Source organism: Cucumis melo, chromosome 7, assembly GCF_025177605.1.
Source record: "Cucumis melo cultivar AY chromosome 7, USDA_Cmelo_AY_1.0, whole genome shotgun sequence".
Taxonomy (NCBI): domain Eukaryota; kingdom Viridiplantae; phylum Streptophyta; class Magnoliopsida; order Cucurbitales; family Cucurbitaceae; genus Cucumis; species Cucumis melo.
Window position 1 is genome coordinate 168186 of NC_066863.1, and position 23386 is coordinate 191571.

General features: G+C 36.3%; 4 protein-coding genes across 6 annotated transcripts; 3 read left to right on the forward strand and 1 right to left on the reverse strand.

Annotated features, from left to right (window-relative positions):
- Positions 1-402: 402 nt before the first annotated feature.
- Positions 403-9920, reverse strand: LOC103493859 (chlorophyll a-b binding protein 7, chloroplastic). Its single transcript, XM_008454810.3, has 6 exons — positions 9648-9920; positions 9406-9572; positions 3357-3503; positions 2767-2899; positions 2144-2236; positions 403-881 (listed from the first exon to the last, which is right to left on the reverse strand). Exons 1-6 carry the CDS (start codon positions 9918-9920, stop codon positions 579-581), a joined length of 1116 nt encoding a protein of 371 aa, XP_008453032.3. The 3' UTR covers positions 403-578.
- Positions 9921-10483: 563 nt separating this feature from the next.
- On the forward strand, positions 10484-13729 carry LOC103493857 (mitotic spindle checkpoint protein BUBR1). The gene is made up of 11 exons (XM_008454807.3): positions 10484-10815; positions 10894-10953; positions 11203-11347; positions 11444-11601; positions 12155-12236; positions 12380-12446; positions 12513-12567; positions 12756-12924; positions 13017-13099; positions 13182-13265; positions 13358-13729. The coding sequence occupies exons 1-11, from the start codon at positions 10619-10621 to the stop codon at positions 13416-13418; spliced, it is 1161 nt and encodes a 386-aa protein (XP_008453029.1). The 5' UTR covers positions 10484-10618; the 3' UTR covers positions 13419-13729.
- A 1583-nt stretch (positions 13730-15312) lies between these two features.
- LOC103493856 (splicing factor U2af small subunit B-like) lies at positions 15313-18095 on the forward strand. Of its 3 annotated transcripts, none has more exons than XM_051087758.1 (2): positions 15313-16564; positions 17730-18095. In XM_051087758.1, the coding sequence occupies exon 1, from the start codon at positions 15705-15707 to the stop codon at positions 16533-16535; it is 831 nt and encodes a 276-aa protein (XP_050943715.1). In that variant the 5' UTR covers positions 15313-15704; the 3' UTR covers positions 16536-16564; positions 17730-18095. The 3 variants fall into 3 exon arrangements, with proteins under 3 accessions (XP_050943715.1, XP_050943714.1, XP_050943712.1); XM_051087757.1 differs by lacking the exon at positions 17730-18095 and adding an exon at positions 17337-17611; XM_051087755.1 differs by lacking the exon at positions 17730-18095 and adding an exon at positions 16642-16765.
- Positions 18096-19103: 1008 nt separating this feature from the next.
- LOC103493855 (bZIP transcription factor 60) lies at positions 19104-22714 on the forward strand. The gene is made up of 3 exons (XM_008454804.3): positions 19104-19880; positions 20338-20561; positions 22058-22714. Exons 1-3 carry the CDS (start codon positions 19303-19305, stop codon positions 22330-22332), a joined length of 1077 nt encoding a protein of 358 aa, XP_008453026.1. The 5' UTR covers positions 19104-19302; the 3' UTR covers positions 22333-22714.
- Positions 22715-23386: the final 672 nt, after the last annotated feature.

Consider the following 23386-nt stretch of genomic DNA (forward strand, 5'->3'; position numbering starts at 1 on the left):
TATTCCCACTTAAAGCTCCATATGATAATTAAACAACGGCCTTTCTATTTATCTTTAAATTTTTGTTAAATTATAAGTCTAGTTCCTAAGCTTTCAATGCTGTGTCTATAAGCTTCTAATCTTTCATATCTATAAAGTCTTTGATCTATTCATTTCATGCGAAAAAGTCTTTGATCTATTCAACTGTTACAAAACATTCCCAGAAATGTCCTATTGCACACAAATTCAATGAATTTCAATAACCTAATTGATATTTTTAATGTTCAAATACCTATAAGCTTTGGTACTATTGCACACAATTTTTGATGACGTTCAACGACCTTTCAAAAACCTATTAGATGCTTTTTTAAAGCTAGGAACTCAACTTATAGTTTTTGAAACAAATTTTATCAAAGCATAAGGTTCTCAAAGATACCTGGTATAAGATAGAAAGATATAATACCACACCAACAAGTATTAACTTACTGAGCAACTAGCTCCCGTCTAGAACAGCTATGACAGGTTGTCCATCCCTTATGAACACTATACAGATTTGACGACACTATACTTTATACTCCAAATTCCAATTATTAACCACTTTATGAAGAATTGAGCAGGGAAAGAAAGTTATTGTGGAAAGGATCTGCAATGTGGTCAAGAAGGTTTTGGACTGGTCCCTTACCCGTCAAAGCAGCTTGACTGTAAAATCCTAGCCAGGCAACCATGGCTAAACGCCCATTTTTAATCTCTTTTACTTTTAGTTCCTCAAAGGCTGCAGCATCCTTGGACAGATTCAAGGGATCAAACAACACACCACCTGGATAATTTATATCCCCCGGCAGATATATTCCCAGAGGCTCCAATGCCTCTATGCCACAATATCTTGCATATTCGGGTCCAACCTATTTACATTTTAACTTACATCATACAGTTGTAAGAACAGTCAGACATATAATAGTTTAATACGCTCTTTTAACATTAAACTATCTAATTCTTCAACATCCTTAGTTAATAACACTCTTTCTATGGGTATTATTCAACTCAATGGGATCACAAAAAAAGTCAGTTTTCTCTGAAGAGAAGTGAGGAATAGGATAAGTCTTCGTAGTTATGACTTGGAGTTCAATTTTCCAATTGTTAATCGCATGAAAAGGTAAGATGAGGCCCCTGGATGAGGATTTTGATGAAGCTCTTTGTTCTATTTTTCAAGAACACAAAATTAATTTACCTTTAAAGTAGCAGTCAAATAGTTCTTCATCTCCCCCCCTCTTATCAAAACATTTCATGAAAAGGAAAATTTTCTTCCTTTCTAGAGAAATGTGGCATTAAATCTATTAGAATATATCTATGAGGATGAGATTTTGGACTTTGGTTCCGTTACCTCTATGGAATAATTTTGTCTTTGGTGGATGTTTTTTGTTTTGCTCTTCAGTTTTTAGTTCTTGGGCGAAGCTGCTGCTTCTTCTAGTGTTTTTTGCAGTTAGTATTTGCACTAATAGAGCTTTTGATTGTTCATCCCCTTGGTATTCATGCATTTCTCCATGGGAGATGCTGCTTTTCTTCCTTTTCTGGTGTGATGTTTCAAGCTGGTTGGTGCGGTTTCTATTTGAAGCTTCAGCGATTCGAGGAGATTCCCGTTAATGTTTTAGCTTGCGTTTGAAAGTCATCAAAAAGGTTGGCGCTTCGATCTTCTAGTTTTGCATTTTTTGTTGCTTGTTGGCAATTCTTTAGTTCCTCCTTTTTGTTTGGCTTGTTTTGGTTTCTTGTAATCTTTTTTCTTTAGGCATTATGGTTTCCCTTTCGCCCCATTTGGAGGTTTATATCTTTGAACTTTTTTCTTCAGCAAGTCTTTTTTCTAACTTGAATAATCTCCAAAAGGATAATTCTCCAAAATAATAATTTAAGTTCCAAGTTCCTCAATAAGATTATCAAGGGCCAATTATCATTGTAGAAACTGCAAGGGTAACCAAAACACGTGTTTTTGTGGGAATGGATGAGATTTGATTGAGATTAAACAACTCAACCTAACACTGGTTTAAACCCAGAACAGGACAGATTATAGCGTCACACTTCCTAAACCATCCATGCCATTAATTAAAGTGCCCAAAAGATATGACAAGGAAAATATCAGAAGACAGAAATAAGATTGTTTGTCATAAGTTACCATCAAAATAGCTTGGCAAATTGCAATGACGATCACTCCTTGGCTTCCAGCTAAATGAAGCCCTGGTATTCCAAGATAGTCAAGTGTATCTCCCTGGTGGAAAGAGAACACAAACAGTAACATGAAAAGGAGTCAGTTACAAGTGCTGGAAAGTTATAGTTAATGAAAGAGGATTGAGGAACTACGCACACCCATGGAGTTTGTAGAAAAAGGGAACATGATTCAGTTCTCTTCAAATACATGGGAGAGCCCTCTATTTATAGGGAATAGTACACAAGAAAGTCAAAATGGAATTAAACTTGATTAACCACTATTTCTCCCGAAGTCACACAGCATGGAAGATTAAATGAAATAGAAGTACGGCAGCAACAACTCAAGCTTACCACGGCTCTGAAAGATATGAAGCCATAATTCATTATTTGATTTCATTAATAAAGGCAGACATGAAAAACTAGACTTTGAAATAAAACATGATTCAACAAGAGCAAAACAACAATTTGATAGAGTGGAAATATAACCAGGCAAAAGGGTAAAAACATAGAAATAAAACATGCAAACAAACGTTAAAGAATCTATGAAATAAATCTCCAAAAAATTGGTAGACCAAGAGCTAGAAAACAAACTTTAAGTTTTGAATAGCCCACTCGCCACCAGATGGGTTCAGTGAAATGAAACGCTCCAAAAATATCCAAGATCTCTGGAACTAAAGCACCTAGGGATGCTAACATAGCCCAACGAGCATGCAATATTTCAAAGCTGAAATAAGATAGAGTAAATTGATCACTTATTGATGAAAATTTCAAAAAGAAAAAACAATTAAAAGAAATTGATACATTCAACAAGAGTTGCTACTGTTGGAGATAATTTAGGACTGCAAAGTTATATTGCATATGGAATAGCTCAAATATCTTCAAAATTAGATAGCAAGCTGTGCTGTATGCGAGTTTTGTATCATAGCTAACAAATATGTGGATATTTATTCAGGGATCATTTTAAGGTGATGTCTATATTATATTGTGCAGGATCATTTTGTTACTCTCACAGCTTATCAACATAGTCATCATTATGTCGTCACTTTGTCAACCAGCCAATTCACAAGTCAAATAATCATATTCTCTTATGATATGCACTATTACATCTGCATATGATTCCAGATATTGGGGAAAAAGGGAATTGCTGAGAAAAAAATTCAGGCTAAAGAAGCTCAATATACTTGAAGTATTTCTGGAAAGCCACAGGATCCTCACTCAAACCTGCAATATCAAATCCATAATCACCAGGCAGTTCACCTGTCAGATACTTTGGATAATCATATGGTAGTGGACCAAGCCACCGAGGACGCTCTTCTCCATACCACGAGCTGCAATTATTCACCAATAGAATAGTGTTTACAACAGGGTCCAATTGGATTAAAATCTACTGTTTGTTTATGATTTACTTGCCCGTTTAACATTCACAGTTGGAGAAACAATAATTTATAATACGACACCCAACACAATGTACATTACTACGATCGAAAGATAACAGCCATGTACTAAATTTCAAGAATGAAGGAAGTTTGCAGAACATGAAAGATTCTAGACAGTAAAATGAAACTAAATGAAATAAATATTTAAGAATACTACTGACCCAATTCTACAATGAAACTTTAAAAATTAAACAGGTATCCAAATTTTGAATTGGAACATTCATGATAAGTTAACTAGAAGAAGAACTATAGTACCAAACATTTCACTGTGGTCAATAGAAGCCAAGTATAGTAGAGCCAGACAGTTGTTCTATGAGAAGAGTCGAGATTTGTGCATGTTGGTCTAGAATTCACAAATATTAAAACGAAACATGTTAGTTTGTTTTACTTGGTCATAGTTAGCTTCCTCATTCTGTTATGAGTTGGCTAGACATTTGGCAATATCCATATTTGTGTATGGTACTTTCATCATAATAGTAGAAAGTTAGTTTACAAGCTTCCTTCACCTGAATGTGTGTCAGAGAAGTGCTCATCTACTGCATGTTCTCACCAAAGTAGACTTGAAGAGATATGAGTCTCCAGATATTTACTCCTAGAATTCTAAGGATATTCAAAAACATCTTGTCCAATTACAATTAAACCCTACTCAATTGCAAATAACTATTTGATGGAAGACACCTCCAACAATCCCTTTACATCCGCCATTCAGACAATCAATGTTTGATGCCTGTTTCCAGCCAAATAACTGGAGAAACTTCATTTTCTGGAGTCAAGCCAAAAAGATAGCACTTTCCAATTTCCATGAAGAAAGCAACGGTTCTCCTCTCTCCTTTTTTTTTGTCTATAAGAAACTATTTCATTGATTGAACAAAATATCCAAAGTAAAAAATGATAGCCTATTCATAGGATACACAAAAGATGTTTCCAATTTGCAACAAGGAAACTATGACTATTAATAGCATGCAAGTTTTTATACCAAAAGAACGCATTAATATTAGCTAATTCAAGGAATTATGTAAGGATTTGGTTGCCTTAGAACATTTTAGTATTTTTCTCGTCCCAAACTTTCCACAAAACTGCAGTCTGCAGAAATAATGCTAACCCATACGTGCTCTTTAGTCTTCAGTAGCTTGGAACGAGTGGTCCATCAACAACATCCTTAGCCACATTGATGGGGTATCGTGCACCAATGAAAAGCTTCAAACAAATTAAGTCTAATAGAAAAGACAAATGAGCATCTGAAGAAGAGGTAATTTTGAGTCTCAAAATCCTGTTGGCCAAGCCAGTAACAAGAGAGAGAGAGAGTTATCCAAGGGCAGAGCTTTTGTAGTCTAGCCATGGTGTTGAGGCAATAGTAGTCAACTTTCCAAAGAAGAAATTTGATCCTTTTAGGGAAAATCTTTTGCAGGAGATCTTTGAAGACGTAGTCTGATTATTGATAGCATCTTGCATGTCCATCAAGAAATTATCCTTTGGTAAATGTGTGCATCCACAACAATATCATGTAGTATTCTAGATTCTCATTATTAAATGAGACAGCAGTTTACGTTCAGCCCAAGAAACATGGGAGATTCTCAAAGAAGAATGCCCTTCAAAGTGTTCGGCTATGATTGAAGTAGGTGACTCTTACAAGGAAGAAAACGTTGGTGAGTACATAATTTGCTGAATGAAAATTAACTGAGAAAAGAGGAGCAATTAAATTATAGCCCTGGTAACACTTACGTGATGTGTGTGTGTAAAGGCACAAAGATATTAACTGATATTTACAAGATGGAATATGCTATGGATTTTTGGATCTAGATAATATCATTGCTTATTTGTAGGAAATCAAGCTAAATTATGCAGCTGCAAAGTAGAGAATGAATTCAGATTATTTCCTTGTACATTGTAATTTATTCTTTCCAAATAGGTTTAGATTGAGCGTTTCTCAATCACTCCTACGATAAGAAAAAATAAAATTTTCCTATATTCAGCTTCACGAAATTAGAGCAGGTAGTCCAGGAGGTCCTGTTGCAATATAATTTCTCCTCAATTAATAGAGGTGAGAAAAGCAATCCAACATACCGAGCTGAACGACCAAAACTGGTCTAACCGAAGGCGGTAAGGCAGTCTATCATCAAAACCGATCAGCGGTTGATTTTGTTAAATAACCAACTGACTGTCGAGCATGCATTCTAGAAATAATCGAAATCTCAACTGAACCCAACTGACAATGATACCATTTTCTAATAATAAATATGATATATTATAGGGTAATTGTTTTACATGGCAAAACTATTGAAAATATTTACAAATATAGTGTTGATAGACAATGAAATTTTACTATATTTTCCTATATTAAGCTTCACGAAATTAAGGTTGGCAGTCCATGAAGTCTTGTTGCAATGTTATTTCCTCTTCCATTAATAGGGGTGAGAAAAGCAATCCAACATATTGAGCTGAACGACCAAAACCGATCTAACTGAAAGCGGGAAGGCAGTCTATTATCAAAACTGATTGGTGGTCGATTTTGTTAAATAACCAATCGACAGTTGAGCAGGAGGTCTAGAAATAATTGAAAACTCAACTGAACCCAACCGATAATAATACCATTATCTAAAACATATAATATATTATAATGTAATTGTTTACATGGCAAAACTATTGAAAATATTTACAAATACAGCATTGATAGACAATGAAATTTTACTACATTCATACATAATTTGGTTCAAACATCCCTGTATTATCTATGCCCATCAAAATTAGTCATGTCAATCATGTGTAGCTACATCTCAATCTCATTGATGTACTTGTATGGAAGTTTACTAAAATATCAACATCCTGTCTCGAACATCCTATCCCGAGCTCAGTTAAACTCTTATTAATATTTGGAATCAATCCTTTCAGTTTCTTTTCTAGAAATTAACTAGGCATCAGGAAACTCTCCTTGCTCCTGAAAGTATCTCTAATCTATCTTGTCTGTCACTCAAGAATCAGGAGTCCCTTTAGAAATAATCAACAACCTCTAATAAAAATAACATACTCTCGCATAGTAACTTTATTAGTTATGAAACCTCAAGTCTACATTCAAGTTTTCCTTTTTCACGCTCCAACTTAACTTACAAATCAATTAATACTTGGAAAGACCTTAAAAAGTGTTGCGATATAAAAATATCCAAAAGAAAAGACGATGTTCTCAACTACGGAGTTCTACAATTCATATTGCCATAAAACTCAAATTCCATAAAGTTCACGATAAATCTACTAGAATAGTAAAAATAAAGGAATAAAGAACTCTTAAAAGCCACGCGTCACACTCGTTCCCGACATGAAGTCCACGATCTCAAGCCTTGAATTCCTTCCTTGACTTGGTCTACCTTACCTCCAAAATCGTGTACAACTTGAACAATGACTATTTTCTCTCTGAATTGACTCCCCTTGGAATTAGGTAGATGGTTCCATTTATAAAAGGAAAAAATATCCTAATCCTTAAAGCTGATCTATTTATACAAAACTATCTAAAACTCAAGCCTATAAGTGGCAAAAATATGCCACTTATAAGACACGTCCTAACAACATGGTGTCGTTGAACGCAAAAATCACCACCTTCTCAATGTAGCTCAGTCCTTCATGGTCAGTTTTACAAGTTCCAAAAGCCTTTTGGGGTGAAGCATCTTAACCTCTACCTATCTCACAAATCAGATGTTCTCCTGCATGCATTCTGAAGTTCAACACACACCATTAACCAGTTTACTTACACTATATCCTACCTCCCATCTTATCATCCTCCAACTCACCAATTCTTTCACACCATGGATGTCATATTCTTTGAAAACCAGTCACATTTTTCCAATTCTGCAAATAAGGAGGAGCATTATGATCCAAAATTGGGATTGTATTCTTGATTTTCCTTTAATCTCATCTTTAGGAAATGCTCCTATACCTTAATCTTGGACAACTACACGATCTACCCAAGTCTACGAGTTTACTCATGAAGAGCAAGACAACCGGAGGGAAAAGAAACGTAATCTATACATGTTCAACAACACCTAGATCTAAACGAAAATCTGTCTCTAAAATGGCATACAAGACATCAAAAAAAGACATGGACAGACCTATCGCTATAAGAAAAGGTGTTCGCTCATGTACTCAACATCCTATTCAGCACCACTTGTCTTATACTAATCTGTCACTACTTTTTAGAGCATTTGTGACCTCGATAGATTGGGTACCTCCAAACACTGTTTAGGAAGGATTACAGAAACCTGAATGGAAAGCAGCTACTCTATAGGAGTTACAGGCCCTTGAGAAAAATGGAACATGAGTACTTACAAATTTTCCCCAAGGTAAACGTGTACTTAGATGTAAATGGATCTTTTCAACCAAACATAAACTAGATAGCAGTATAGAGAGATGGTCAGCAGCCTTCCATCCCTTTTTTTCTTTTTCTATGCGATATTTGTGTGTGTCTAGGTTAGCTACAGTATACATAGAATCATCTCAGGGACAACCTACCTAACCTAAAGCATCTAGGTGTCAAGAAAACTAGGTAGGATGTTATTGTTAACATGGTTAAAGCCTTCCATCCTTTAACACCATCATCCTATGTATGAAGTTTTCTGTTTCACAAAAGTATCCGTAATATAAGATATAATCAAGTAATCAAATAGTATCAAGTTTCAACGCTTTACAAACGACAGATTGTTTGCAGAACAATCATCTAAATCAAGAGCCCTTATGAAGTCTAAACTTCCGTTCCTCTGCAGGGGTCCAGCGGAAGGAAGTCTAGAATAAAACAGCAAAAAAAGCTTATACTATCCTAGTTTTTCGAAACTTTGGGAGGAAATTTTCTAGATGAATCAGAACCCTCTCAGGTGCCATAACGGAGTTCAATGGTGGCAGCAGTTAACCACAGATTTGGCATAAGGATTGGAGGAGAGCGAGAAAGGTGAGTGAAGAGAATGATACAAATAGGAGCAGATCTGAAGGCGACCGTGGAGGCCTGGGAAGAATGAGGTGGGGATTGAGGAGGCCGTGATGGAATACGTACCTTCAGGCCAAAGCAGCTACAGGAAAGCCATCCAGTCTCTTAATGCAAGCACTTACCAGCAATGAATCGCTAAGTTTAATTGTCATTTTGTATCTTGTTCAAAAGAAAGTTTAACTGTCGTCTAGTTGGAAAAGAATGGTGGTTCCAGTGCCCAAAATTGATGTTTCAAGTACTTGTTATTATATGCTACGAAATCATTGCCTAATTTAAAGAGTTACTGGATAATTGCCTCTGCAGCTACGAGTTACGCGGTTTCAACAGATCAAGTTTCCATGTCAATGAAACCAGTTGATTATGTCTCAATTATGTTGCCTAGAACAGCCTCTACTTTGTGCATTTTAATGAACTTCGAGCTTAAGGATATTATATGCATACCTGAAGCGAGTTCAAAATGATTCCAATAAGTTGTTTAACCAGGGACTCGTTGGTTTCCACGATCTTCTTTAACAATCATTTTCCTGGTCACGATCTACTCACTTTGAACGTAACTGTTACTACAATGCAGCTTGAAGTCCTATATGTTCTAGACAGATCTTAATTCGACGTGTATGCAATTATTCTAAAAAACTGAGTAGTCTAACTTGGCATTGACGTCACCAAATCATTCGTGCGTCCTCGGAACAAATTTCGACGGTGTAAATGACCGGATAGTTTAAGCGAAAAATGTAGCAGGTTTAATAGTTGGATAAACATGAACGGATCGATATAATTAAGAATTTAAGAGAGAGATTTGAGCACCAATAAATAAGCTTACCCGATTACCTATCTTTTCTAGCCTCCTCAGCAAGAGCCTTGAACTTGGAAGAGTTGGCTACGGCAGATTTTTTCTTCTTTTCCAATTGTCTCTGGAGCGACTCTCCAAGCGGGCTATTGGCAATGGCTTTAACCGCCGTGAAAGGAACTGCAGAGAAGATCAGAACACCTGCAAGCTAAAGCAAGATGAAAAGAAGGAGTCAGAAATGAAGAGTAAGAGCTGGATACAGGTAGCTTGCTTTCTTACAAACCTCCTGCCAGGAAGCTCTGCAAGTGGAACGATGAGAGATAGAGTGGTTGCTTCGAAGATTAAGGGTTGTGGTGAGCGGACGGAGCTGTTGAAGATACGTTCCGTAGAATGAGGCGGATGAAGATGAAATTGAAGAAGCTGGAGTGTGTGGCTGAATTAGCGCCATTACTATCTCTGGTGACGGAATGATCATTAAGCCAAAGGCATCAAAAACCAGTTTTAAGATTGTTTTTTCTTTTTTCTTTTTTTCTATTGCCAAAATCGCAAAAACCATCGTTTATTGGAACAATTACGATTATAAAAATTAAGTAGCATTTTTAAATATAATCAAATGAATAGTAAATGTATTATATCAATGCATTAAGATATTAGTTATATATAAAATTTACAACTCCATTGTAATAATAATAAATAAATAAATAAAATCTCTTATTTTTTTCTTCTTTTTTTGAAAATTAAATATATTTTAGTTAGACACTATCAATATATATTTTTTATTTTCTTTCATCGAGAGAGTTGCAAATGTACTAATTATATTCAAAATAATTAGTGATAGACCATGTAGCAAATGTGAAGTCTATCACCGATAGATTTTGCTACATTTACAATTTTTTTAAAATATTACTACATACTTAATAATTATTCTAAAAATTGTCACGTATTATAATTTACCTGTACGTTAACGATAGAGTTTGGGTTGGATTGCATTGTATGGGTGATTTATTTAGGCTCGTCCCTCTGCGTGGGCCTTTTCATATATTTGGGGCGGGGTTCTGTGGATAGGCCCATCTACCTACTTGTATTTAAACATAGAAACAATAGGAGAGACGTTTGGGTGTTGAAGATTCGAAATTTGAATTTTGAAACTCGTGGAGCGTAGTGTAGCATCTCAGACTCGGAAGAGACCAGGTTGTTCCTCCTCACTCGTCAGTTACAACTAGAGGTGAGGTGGTAGACGAAAAAGCAACGGCTATGGAAGACCCTAGGATAAAGGAATTGGACCCAGAAACCGAGTTCCTTTGCTCCAAGCGCAAGACTCAGAACGACTGGGAACTCTTCAAAGAGAACGTCAAACCTCTGAAGAGGGGTCGCAATATCACCATCTTGAACAATGCCCTCAAATCCCACACCGATAATCATATCAAGAAATCCCTCCTTGAAAATCGAAGGTTTTCACCTTTCTCTCTCTCCTCTACCTCCACGGTACTCGTCCCCTCTTCTTTATCTGTTTTGCGTTATTCTTTCAGGAAATTGATTGAGGCTATCGATGATTACAAAGGCGACGATCCCCTGCAGCCATGGCTCGAGTGAGTTCTCATTTTGAAAAGGACCGTTGATATATATTCATCTTCATTCTGTTTCCTTTTTTTTTTCTTTTTTTTTTCCGACTTACGAGATACCTATCCATGAACTGCTAACGCGTATATTGAACATATACCTCCCGAATTTCCTAACTTTTGATTTACTGAACTAACTGTATCTTGCATCTCATTCTCGTCGATCTTTACATTCTGATTCCCCTGTCGTTTTTACAAACGAAAACCTACTGGTCAAAGGTGTATTAAATGGGTTCAAGAAGCATATCCAGCTGGCGGTGATTTCTCTGGACTTGTTTTGATATACGAACATTGTGTGCGGACATTTTGGCATTCAGACCGCTACAAGGAAGATCTCCGTTATTTGAAAGTGTGGCTCGAATATGTGAGTCTGATGCCCCCTTTTAAATTATGTTCTACCATTGTTTCGCAGTTATATCAGAACTTGGGGTCTTTGCTGATTGATAACTAACTGCTGCAGGCTGAAAATTGTTTCGATGCGGAAGTCATATTTAATTTTCTGCATGCGAATGCGATTGGGACCACACATTCTGCATATTACATATCGTATGCTCTGCATTTGGAATCCAATGCCAAAATAAAGGCTGCAAATGACACTTTTAATCTTGGTATTTCAAGGTGAGTTTCGAGTTAGAACCTTTGGCATTTCCTATTGAATTGGACCACCTAACGAATAGTAAGTTGGCGTTTGTTTTGCTGATTGAGAAAAATGTGTTGTAAATTCTGAGTTCACTGCATCTTATTGCAAGTACGAACTGGAAGTGAAGCAAAAAGAGGGTTTTTATGCATTGGTCTTGATTCTGGGTTTGCCAACAATTTATTTTCATTTGATTCACACTTTTGTGTGGTTAATTTAGTGGAGGAAGATAAATTTTTATCATTCTATGGTAGATTTGCTTGTTTGGTTTGAACACAACATAATATATAAACAAGATAGAAGCTAGTTGTTTTCCCCTCATGCTTCGGCAATGAATATTTCCTTCCTTCTTTCCTTTTCCCCCTCCAATGATGCCACAATGGTTGAATTGCTCTACTTTTGTTTTGAGGTATTATGTCTTAGCTCATATTTCTTACATTATAAAAATAGTAAACTCTCTTTATAATTTCTTTAAAAAATTTAATTTCCATGCATTTTTTGGTACAGTTGTAATTTAACTCTTTTGATGTGTAGGAACGCTCAGCCAATAGACAAATTGAAGGATGTTTATAGAATGTTTCTTACACGCTCAATGCAAAGACCAAAAGCAGCCGAAGTAAGCAAGTTTTTGGGTAGAATTTAGCTCAATTCATTTTACCAGTAACCGAACTTACATGTTGGATCGTTGATTCGTTATAGAACTATTTGGATAAAATGTATTTCAAGCATTTGACTATCCGGTGTACCTGTTTCGTTTAGGAGTCGATGGAAAAATGCTTGCCAGTTCGTAGCTTTGGAACTGTACTTTCCAATCCCGAGCACCACCGTACGTCCAATTGCTTTTATTTGCTTTCTATAACTTTCCACTTTCTTAGGCATTCTTCCGTTGCAGGGCCACCTACAATGGGCAATTTCCAGCCGTCCAGGAAAAACATGAAAGCAGAAAGGTGAGCGCTCTTGCACTGAGAGACTTTAGTACAAACAGCAATAACACCAGAAGTTGCTTTGTTACTAATATTTAGTTTATTTGTGTTTTTTTTTTTCGTTTTTTTTGGGTGGGGAGGGGGGGTCCTTTCAAATGTTGTTCACTTCTTTTGGTTTTTCTCCTATTGACATTATTGCAACTAAACGATAGGCCATATCTAGCTCCACTTGATGTTTATGATGATTCAAAAGTCGTCAGTACTTCACACCTTGAGCCAGATGCGTCAAAGACACATTCGAATTCTTGGACAATACTAGGGAGTCGAAGGGAGAGAAATAAAGAAAACAATGCGCTTCCTTCCAAATGGACTTCCAACAAGGTCCGATTTCATCAAGATGCAGTTCTTTTTATTATTATTATTAGATTTGATACTTCTTAAGTTTATAAGACCATCAACGTTTCTCTTATCAGATACCACAAAGAATTGGATCCAGGGTTGGGGGGGCGAGTGCAAGTGCACCCTTAGAGGTGTTTGTAGATGAAGAATGTGAAAAGTAAGCTCATATCTTTTTATTCACAGTTGGTTTAGTCAAGAGCCAGTAGTTCGTTAACCCCACACAACTTCTCTTTTCATAGGCCGGCGCATAACTTGGAACACAATGAAGGTGGAAAATCGTCAACCACACACCTTAGGCAGGTTGATGGACGCAATTATAAAAGGTGAGAAGTCAATAACACAGTATTTCCAGTGCTCTCTTTTGCATGAGGATGATATACGACTTCAACCTTTTTTTTTAATGTTCGACAAACAGGGAAACAGACTTGCTGAGGCAGAATCCATTGCGCAATTTCCCTTCTAACAGCTTCCGATGATCAAACAATTATTCAGCTTTGTTTGTTGTAAATTGTAATATTCCAACTTGAATATCGTGTGCTCGGTCCGTTGCTGAGAAATTGTGTCCAAGTTCTCTGCCTGCACAGACATTTGTTTTATAAATGGCCCTATCTTGGTTTTGAGTCTGTCAAAGCCAGCGTTCATTGTCTTTTTAATTTTTAAAAGATAATTTGCTTTTAATTCATTGTTTAGTTGTTCTAGTTTTGGGTTTTGTGTTGTTTCTGGAAACAACTTTGTTTTCTTAGGAGTTGATTGAATATGACTTTCAATGCATCTTTAGTCGGAGTAATTCGAAGGAGTTTGCTTCAATGTGGATGGTTGTTTTGTATAGTTGGATGTAGGAAAAAAAACAACCAGTTGTAGTTTCACATTATAACCAACGGTTTTGAGGTGTTTAGTTATTATTATTTAGTTGTGAGTTAGTAGACGACAACTATGTTTAATAGTTTTTTCTTTAGTTGTGTATGTGAAATGCTATTAAGTTGTTTAAATGGAAGATTTTGATATATTTATATATATAAGTAAGAGCATTGTTGTTTAGCAAGGGTGTTTAGTTTAAGTAAACAAATTGGATTGAGTTAATAAAAATTAGCAACTCAATTTTTGATCCAAAATACGAAATATCGTTATCTATTCAAATGTTAGTAGCTTAAATTTCTTCCATAGGTATTTAAATATCATCAAATATTTTGAATATTTTTTGGATATATGAAAATTCATAAAATATCATGTTTTATATATACATGGGTTTAAAGTAAACTTAAATAACAGATAAACTAATACTTTTAAGTATATAAACCAATAACTAGAAGTAACATATAATTGACCATTGAATGATAAAAGAACACGAGATACTAAAAATTTATTATGAACGAAATATTTCATTAATAAAGTTTGGATCATACAAAATGAAAACCAAATATAAACTTCAAAAGTAAAAAAAGAATTGATATACGATGTAATATCCCAACATTAGATAATTTAAATAAGAATAATTCGACTTTTTTTAATAATATAGATGATTCAAGTATGGGTCTTCATCGATTTTACGAGAAAGTCATGGTTTAAGTGTGTAGATCGATGTGTTAAACCTATTATTTTAATCCATAATACCTACAGTTGCTTGAATGACTATAATTACTTCAAGAATTGTCATAATCACGATGTTAGCACACACTGTCCATGCCTATATTGGCCATCCAAACAAGTGAATACGCATCAACCTACATGAATTATAGATTGACAACTGAGAAAATTTAGAAAAGGAACAAGATGATACGTTGGAAAACTTAATATTGGCATAAGAAAAAAGAAACAATACAGGGAGATATTCCAACTACATGTCGGCCAAACATCCACAATAAGTTGACAAAATGTATGAGGACCAAGGTAATTTGGTGAAATATGTGTGTGTGTTTTTTTACATGCAAATGAATATATTGTGATTATAGGAAAAAAAAAAAAAAAAGATCTTACCCCTATATCTCTATTGGATATGTGATTTTATGAAATATCTTACAACTCTTGTCTATTTGTTGAGTCATACCTCTACTTGTATGAAGGTGATATTTGAACTTCTAAATCTCTAGTTGAGAGTATGTGTTGAACTTAACTGCTTTTTAAGTCACATTCATATTTAATATGGTTGTGGTAAATAAATTAAAAACAAATAGATTTAAACTATTATATATATAACAGTATTTTAAGAAAAAAAAAATTTATGGATAAAGTAAAACAAGTAAAACCTCAACACAAATGTATAGAGTAAAGGAAGCAAGCAAGTAGTAGATGTAGAACGTCTTCACTTCTTGGTTAAAAGTTCAATATTTTGGTGTGCCGTTTTCCATTGTTTGTTGTAAATGACTGTCTTTTGATGGCCTATGTGGCGTTTTGATTTTATAAATAAAATTTTAGTTAAAAAAGAAAAGAGAAAAAAAGACACGTCTTAACTTCGGAAAATAATAACAATATAATTAATTTAAAAAAAAAAATGAAGACAATAAAAATAAAAATAACATGTCTGCTATGCGAAAACATAACCAAGACCTTTCCCAAGTTCTTCATTCTCGAATTACGTATCTGGGATCCATTCCTCCAATTTAGGGTTTTTTCTTCTGCTCTTCTACTTTTCTCCTGGAAGTTCTAATACAGCTATCGGTTCCGTTTTTCCTTTAAATTTCTAATTTGAATTCCACTTCTTCTTCGTCGAAATCCTTTCAACCAGCTCGACAATTGTTGCTGAAATCTCTCTCGTCTGATCTCAAATGGCTGAACACTTGGCCTCAATATTTGGCACCGAGAAGGACCGTGTCAACTGCCCTTTCTATTTCAAGATCGGCGCTTGCCGACATGGAGATCGCTGCTCTCGCCTCCACAACCGCCCTACTATTTCCCCCACTCTCCTCTTATCCAACATGTACCAGCGCCCCGACATGATCACCCCGGGCGTTGATGCTCAGGGCCAGCCCATAGATCCCCGAAAGATTCAGGAACACTTTGAAGATTTCTACGAAGACATTTACGAGGAACTTGGCAAGTTCGGTGAGATCGAGAGCCTTAATGTCTGCGATAATCTCGCCGACCACATGATTGGAAATGTCTACGTTCAGTTTAGGGAAGAGGACCAGGCTGCCGCCGCACTCCAAGCGTTGCAAGGGCGGTTTTACTCAGGTCGACCCATTATCGCAGATTTTTCTCCGGTAACTGATTTCCGCGAAGCCACGTGCCGCCAGTACGAGGAGAATAATTGCAATCGAGGGGGATATTGCAATTTTATGCACGTAAAGATGATTGGGAAGGATTTGAGAAGGAAGCTATTCGGTAGGTACCGGGGATATAGGCCCAGCCGGAGCAGGAGTAGAAGTTTGAGTCCGCGGAACCGGAAAGAGTACGATAGGCGTGAGAGGGATTACAGAGAACGTGAGTATCGCGGAAATGGACGGAGCAAGGAGCGTCATGATAGGGATGGGGGAAGGAGAAGACATGGTAGCCCCAGACGAAGCCGAAGCAGAAGCCCCGTCATTGCGAGAGAAGGTAGCGAAGAGCGACGTGCCCGTATTGAACAGTGGAACCGAGAAAGGGAGGAGAAGCAGTGACGTCTTCGTATTTTTTTCTTTCTATTTTGGTAATTGTTCTGTGCTCTCTCTGTCATTTAATTATGTACCTTACCCTTACTCACACCACATATTTCTGCCTGAATAGGAAGTAGAAATCTTTTCTAGACAAAGCCGTGGATGTGATATCAAGTAGAGTAGCCTTTTTGGTTAACTTTCTAGACGATATTGTCGGATGTGATCTCTTAACTATTTCTATCTCCACTTCATCATCCATATGCTTTAACTTGTGCCTCATCTTACCCATTAAAACCCATCACTTCCTATCCACTCGCCTGCTTGAGCTTACGACCCAGGCATGAACAAGATGGGAAATTCATTGAGTGTGCTATGCAAATCGATGATTGTTGAATATGGCATCTATCTGTGTATTGCCTCGTTACTTCCATAGCTAACTAGTCTATTTGTACAACAGCAATGATTTGAGTCATTGTGTTAGTTATTATAGTTAATGAGCTACAGTAGCTTCGTGTGCAAACTATCTTAGGATAGTTATTATAATTCATGTTTGAGTTGCAAAATCATACACGGAAGCAGAGAGGGTATTTGAAATAGTAATGTCATAGTTAATTGTAGATCACAATCGTTAAAAACACCTATTACTGTAATTGGAGCACTAAACATGGGTGGGTTGTAATAGCCCACCCTTCAAGCTCAAGTCAGTAAGGTTGTACATCATAGTGGAATTGAACAAATTATGGCCTTGGGTTTTCAAAGTACTAGATAAGAAATGAAGGAGTTAAGGTGAGCGTAATTACTCATTTGTTTGTTGTACTAAAAAAGAAACGGAGGAAACAGGACAGTGATGGCTTTGTGAATGAGGGAGAGGGAGAGGAAGATTGCCATGGCCATGGAAACACGAAACAAATCCTTCACAAGTACCGGAGTTTGGAGGGCTTGACTAACAAGGACTTATTGAACGTGGATCTACCCATTTCCCTGCGTTCAACCAGAGGCATTGTCGATTTCTTTCTATGTTAATTCGTTCTTCTTGCCAAGGAGCTTATCTTGATTTGAGTATGCCTAATACTGGTGGCTTATTAATTATTTGCTGCTCATATCTGAATTTCTTTCTTGTGCTGGGTGTTTGTCTTGGCTTGGCTGCAGATTAACTAAGAATGTTTCTGTCCAAAATGTATTTTATTACTGGCAAGCCAATAGATTTTCACTGGACAGGGTTTTGTTGAAGTTCGAACGGAAGAGTTCAAATTTTTGATGAGGAAGCTTTAGTGTACAGGAGGAGTTAAAGGACACAAATGTTGTTAGTCTCCGTTTAATAGGCCTCCTAAATTCTCAATTTTTATTCTTCAACTTTACTCGTGGATTTATTTTTTTCAACTAAAATATATATGTATTTACTAGTTTAGTATTGTTTTTATGTCTCACGTTTGTATTTTGAAGTTTGAACATCTAAGGTGTTTTGGTTTGTCATCAGATCAGGCTTGCAAGGTCTAAGTGTGGTTGGCATTAATGTTCAATTTCTCTTAATATTACTTTCTCGGATGAGAGAGAATTAATTATGTATCTTACACTCTTATTTTATTTTGTTTCTTTCTGTGAAAAATTGTATCTCACTTTTATTATCGAAGAAAATAATTAAATTTCATATTTCAACATTATTATTATACATCATTACTCCATGGTAAAAAATGATGTTTTTAAACCTAGAAAGATGAGTAAATTTATTTATGAAATTAAGAAATTTGTCTAATAGAAGTCTATTATTTAATTATTTTCAACAGTTTTGGATTGGGTTGAGGTCGGTCTTTGGATCAAAGTGCCACTAATCGACTTGACTTATATGTTCAAACTGGTTTCATTCTTTTCCAAATCGACACCAACAGATCCCTTCTTCTCCTTCTCCTTCTATATAATTAAGATCTTCTTCTCCTTCTCCTTCTATATAATTTAAGATTTTTGGTATTGTAAATGAAGGTAGGAGTGGAGTTGTGCTAAGTTTATATCAACAATTTTTACATGTATTTAGTTGAACTTAAAATACTTATCTGAAAAATATCGATCCGAAACAAAAAGAACCTCTTAAGTCTACACTTTTTTTCAGATCCGAAACAAAAAGAACCTTTTAAGTCTACACTTCATGCATTTAGATTTATACACATACATATTAGAGGTGTTCACGATTTGGTTCAATTTAGGTTTCAGTCTGAAAACCGCAACGAATTGCAAAATAAAAAAAAAAATCTCATTTGAAATCAATTCAAATTGTTTATCTATAAACGAACCACCGTTTTTAACTAGTTTTTTTAGTACCCAAAATGCACACATATGCATGCACCTATGTACATGGAAGGCTGAAGGTGAGGGTGAAGCATAGGTGTAAAGAAAGTTAAGACAGATGGACAATATACTGCCAGTAGGCATCACTTAATTGGTTGAATGATGGAGTAGGCACAGTTAAGAATCCTGCGTGTCATGCACCAATTCTAAGCCACACACGTCACGAGACCAGGCGTCAGATGAGGAGGACCACTGTAACAAATAAACACGCTCCGTACCCTACCAGATCTATCCCTATTTCTTCTATCCCCCAATTGCTTGCTGCTTAAGTAACAATAAAACACGCGTTTTCTTCTCCTCCTTCGCAGAAGCTCCTCTGTCAATTCCCATTTAACAATCAACCATTAACCACTAACCCTAAAATCCCCTTCTTCTCTTCCAACTTCTGGAGTACATAGAATTCCCTCTCCCTTCCTCTCTATATACTCTCACCTTCTCTTTTTCCCCTTTAATGGAGGAGGATCTCCAGTTCTCCGAATACGATGACTTAAGCGGACAGATTGATTGGAACGACTTCTTTGATGAATTCCCGGAGGTGGAAATTCCTATTGTCGAGGACTCGGCATCCCCCGACTCTATTTCTTCCTGGATCAACCATATCGAAAACGCCTTATTGAATGACGATGAAGACAACGGCCTGGGCCTTTCCCTTCCCACTCCTACTCACGATTTATGTGATAGTTTTTTGGCTGACGTTCTCGTAGACTCTCATGAAGAACCCTCCGTAATCGACGTCGATTCCAATGCTTCCGACTGCGGTAACGATTTCACCAATTCCCAGAAAGAGGATGTACATAAGGTTTCTCCTGCCGCACCCACAGACGATTGCTGTGTCAGTTTTATGGCTGATGTACTTGCAGATGCACATGGGAGGTCCTCTGGGGTTGATGCTGTAGTCGATGTTCTCTCCAATGCTTCCGATTGCGGTGACGACTCGAACAATTCCCAAAAGGAGAAGGTCGACGCAGCGAACATCGATGAAAGTGTAGGTGAAGATGTTGGTGATGCTGTCTCCAAAAAGCGGCGAAGGTATTGTTACTGAATCTAATACGAGCTGGCATTCTACTATTTGTAATCAATTAGGAGGTTTCCCCCGTGTTAACGTACAGTCTCTTTAAGCAATTATAGTTTCTGCCATGAAAATCTTTTTTTCGAGTCTTCTATTTGTAGTGGTACTGTATGTATTTAATTTTCTCTTTTGAGATTAACAATAACTTCCAATAAGTCACCATGTAACCCAAATATTAATTGAAGTTTGTGGACATTTGGGATGCTTAATTCGAAGTTATCTTGTATGCTTGAAGCACCAATAATGCGGGTAGTTAAAGGGCTCGTATGGGGTGAAGTTGACTCTGTGATATGAACAACGAAAGAGGATAGTAAATAATTAATCATCCAATGTTCATTTTACGTCTGGATATCAGCTGCCATATTATATGAATGTGGTTCGAAGGATAACTGCAATATATGAATTTGAATTTTACAGGCAGCTGAGAAATAGGGATGCCGCAGTAAGATCTAGGGAGAGGAAAAAGATGTACGTAAAGGATCTAGAGATGAAGAGTAAATTTCTTGAAGGTGAATGCCGGAGATTGGGGCGTTTGCTTCAGTGTTACTGTGCTGAGAATCAAGCGTTACGCTTTAGTCTACAGATGGGAGGCGCTTCTGGTGTTTCACTGACCAAGCAGGAGTCTGCTGTGCTCTTGTTGGGTACGTTTATCTTTTCCCGCGCGCCTTATTGTTTCATATATGGCCAAATGGATTTTTGTGTGCTCTGGTTGTTTGGATGTCAACATAAGAGAAACAATTGAAAAGTTTAAAAGGTAAAGTTACAACGATTTGTTATGGACCTTTGCCGCCTTTAGAATAAGTGGATGAAGGTCATCTAAGACTCTATTTGTCTTTAAAAACGACTTTCATAATTTACAAAATTGGGATGAAACTCTCCTAAAAGGTAGACAATGAACCTCGGTGTTTATAAAATTAATTATAAAAAAAACCTAAAAATGAAAATACAAATGGCTGTCAAAAGAGATGTACGCGATACTCCTTTTATTTTCTGTGTAAGTATGGTTTGAATTAACACATACATATACACATGATCCTCTTTTGAAGGACTGCCTAAGCATTGAAGAATATATTCAAGTATAGGGCATTTGCTGTCTTTTTATCCGACTACATTTCTCATTTTATTTAAATGCTGATATAGTGTGCTGGTGCTTTCCTACTGTTGCTGGAGATATGAGAGTGAAACTAAAAATTTTACTAATTCTATACATCTGGTTTTAGAGGGTGGCTACAAGCCACCGCAAAAAGTGAAAATTGTGACGGAAAACGTTTGGGGTGTCAATTCTGAGTAAACTTGGCTAGTGAGATATTATGGACCTAAGAAGGTGTCTGTGACTCTGCCTCTGCCCTCTGGACAATCAGGCTACCTGTCTTAATCTCTTTTGCTACCTAACACATGTCTACTACCTAGTGTTATATAATATAATTCATAACTAAAAAGAACTAGTAACTTTAAGATCTGGAATTTTTAGTATTAGATCAGAAGATCCTTTCAGTTTTTGTGCTTCTATATAATAACTACTTTGTCAAACGTTTGCATGTTTATGTCTTTTAAGTGTTGTACAGTTTTGCTTCATGGTAGAACTCATTTTTCTTTCTGTTACTTTCTATTGGAGTAGATTTTGATGGTGCACGTATCTTTGCCATTTACATTATTTGCAATATTGTCTGATCAATCCAACTGCCAAATCAAGTTTAATGTCATGAATAGGGAATGATATGGACTTGAGCTTATAACCCTGAAAGACAGATCATACTGCTCTATGATCCATCCACAATACACTACCTTGTAGATGTGTGCCTATAACATGAATCTGACACTCCCCTTCTACTTAGGAGTCTGCACTCTCAAAGTAGAATAATCTGTTTTTTTTTTTAAGTTATGTGGCATTGAATTTTTTCCATTTCACTGTAAGTTTGTGATATAGATTTAGTTTCTCTTAAAATTCTATTTTGTGTTTGTTCTCTATCCTTCTTCCGCGTTCAATTTTCCTGAGGGACGGCCACCTATTCTTTTCAGTGATCTGGCCATTAGTTTTTAGATGACGATAACTTGATCTGTTGGTTAATCGAACGATAGTGTAGCTTGAGAACAAGTCAAATGAATGATGTAATAAATATTCGTTTCTCTCCTGCAGAATCCCTGCTGTTGGGTTCCCTGCTTTGGTTAATGGGCACCGTTTGCCTGTTCACCCTTCCTCGACTCCCACAATCAACTCTGGAACCTGTCCCACAAGAGAGAATGGAAAACGAAGGTCCAGGAAGCGCGCCTCTCAACGGGAGAGAAAATAACAATTCCATTAGGTCATACTCCTCACTACAGACTAGGAGGTGCAAAGCGGCGAGAACAAGAATGAAACCAAGTATGTTTGATGCGATACTTGGGGCTAGTTCGGCTCTGATTTCGACTTAAATGTTGTAGGATTTAGAAGTGTAGCGTTTGCTTCGATGGTTAAGCTAGATGGACACTGAATGGTATGAATAAACGAAAGGAAACACTATATCTTAACTTTGACTTGTGTTCTATATTTGGTGGAAATAGATATGTCATCTAAAAGACAAACACATGCGAAGGATGGATTGGATCTCGTATGCATTGGTGGTGCTCAGTTTATGTTATTATCGAAAACCATATGTGGTTGTAAGCTTGAAAGGGTTGCAGCCGTTGTCATCCATTTTAACTTGTTCTTGTCTATTTAGAATTGTACCCATAAGTTGAGAGTCGTCTAAAATTACGGTTTCTTTCTGTCTTTATTAATATTTAATTCAACATTTATTTTAAATTGATTGAAAAAGTGAACTTTTCTTCGTTTGCAATTTGAAGAGAAAGTGCAATTCGGAACAAAGCACTGTTCATTTGCCCATTGTTTTACAGGTGGGAGGTGGGAGGGTGGATGCTTTTTTACTATTTATATAATTTCTTTGTTGGAAAGGTGGATCCAAGGAATGTCGAGGTTGTAATTTTTGTAGAAAGGATTGACTGGAAACGTGTATCCATATTAATGTATGTTTAAATTATATATATATATATATAAAAAAAAAAAAACTTATATAAAAAACTTATATATATTTATATTTGAACTTATTTTTAAAATATATCGAGGGGACATATTTACATGGTTTTCCAGGCTTCATTCAAACAGGTACCATAATATCACTATCGTATTGTTCAAAATTACCTTTTTGTTCAACATTATCATCGGTACGGTAAATAATGAAACGTTTATGGAAGAAGGCCATGAATAATATTGTAAGTTCTCAAAAAAGCAAGTATATATATATTTCTTTAAGGAGGGGAAAGTAGGGAAAAGTGTAAGATTGATTTTAGGAGAGGGATGCAGGGTTGCCCATTGTTAAGATGATGGGGAACTGGTTTTGATGAGACAGTGGGGGGCTGATGTGGAAATGAATCTGATCCATTGCGCCATTTGTTTTTATTATAATAATAAACAATAATAATAATTGTT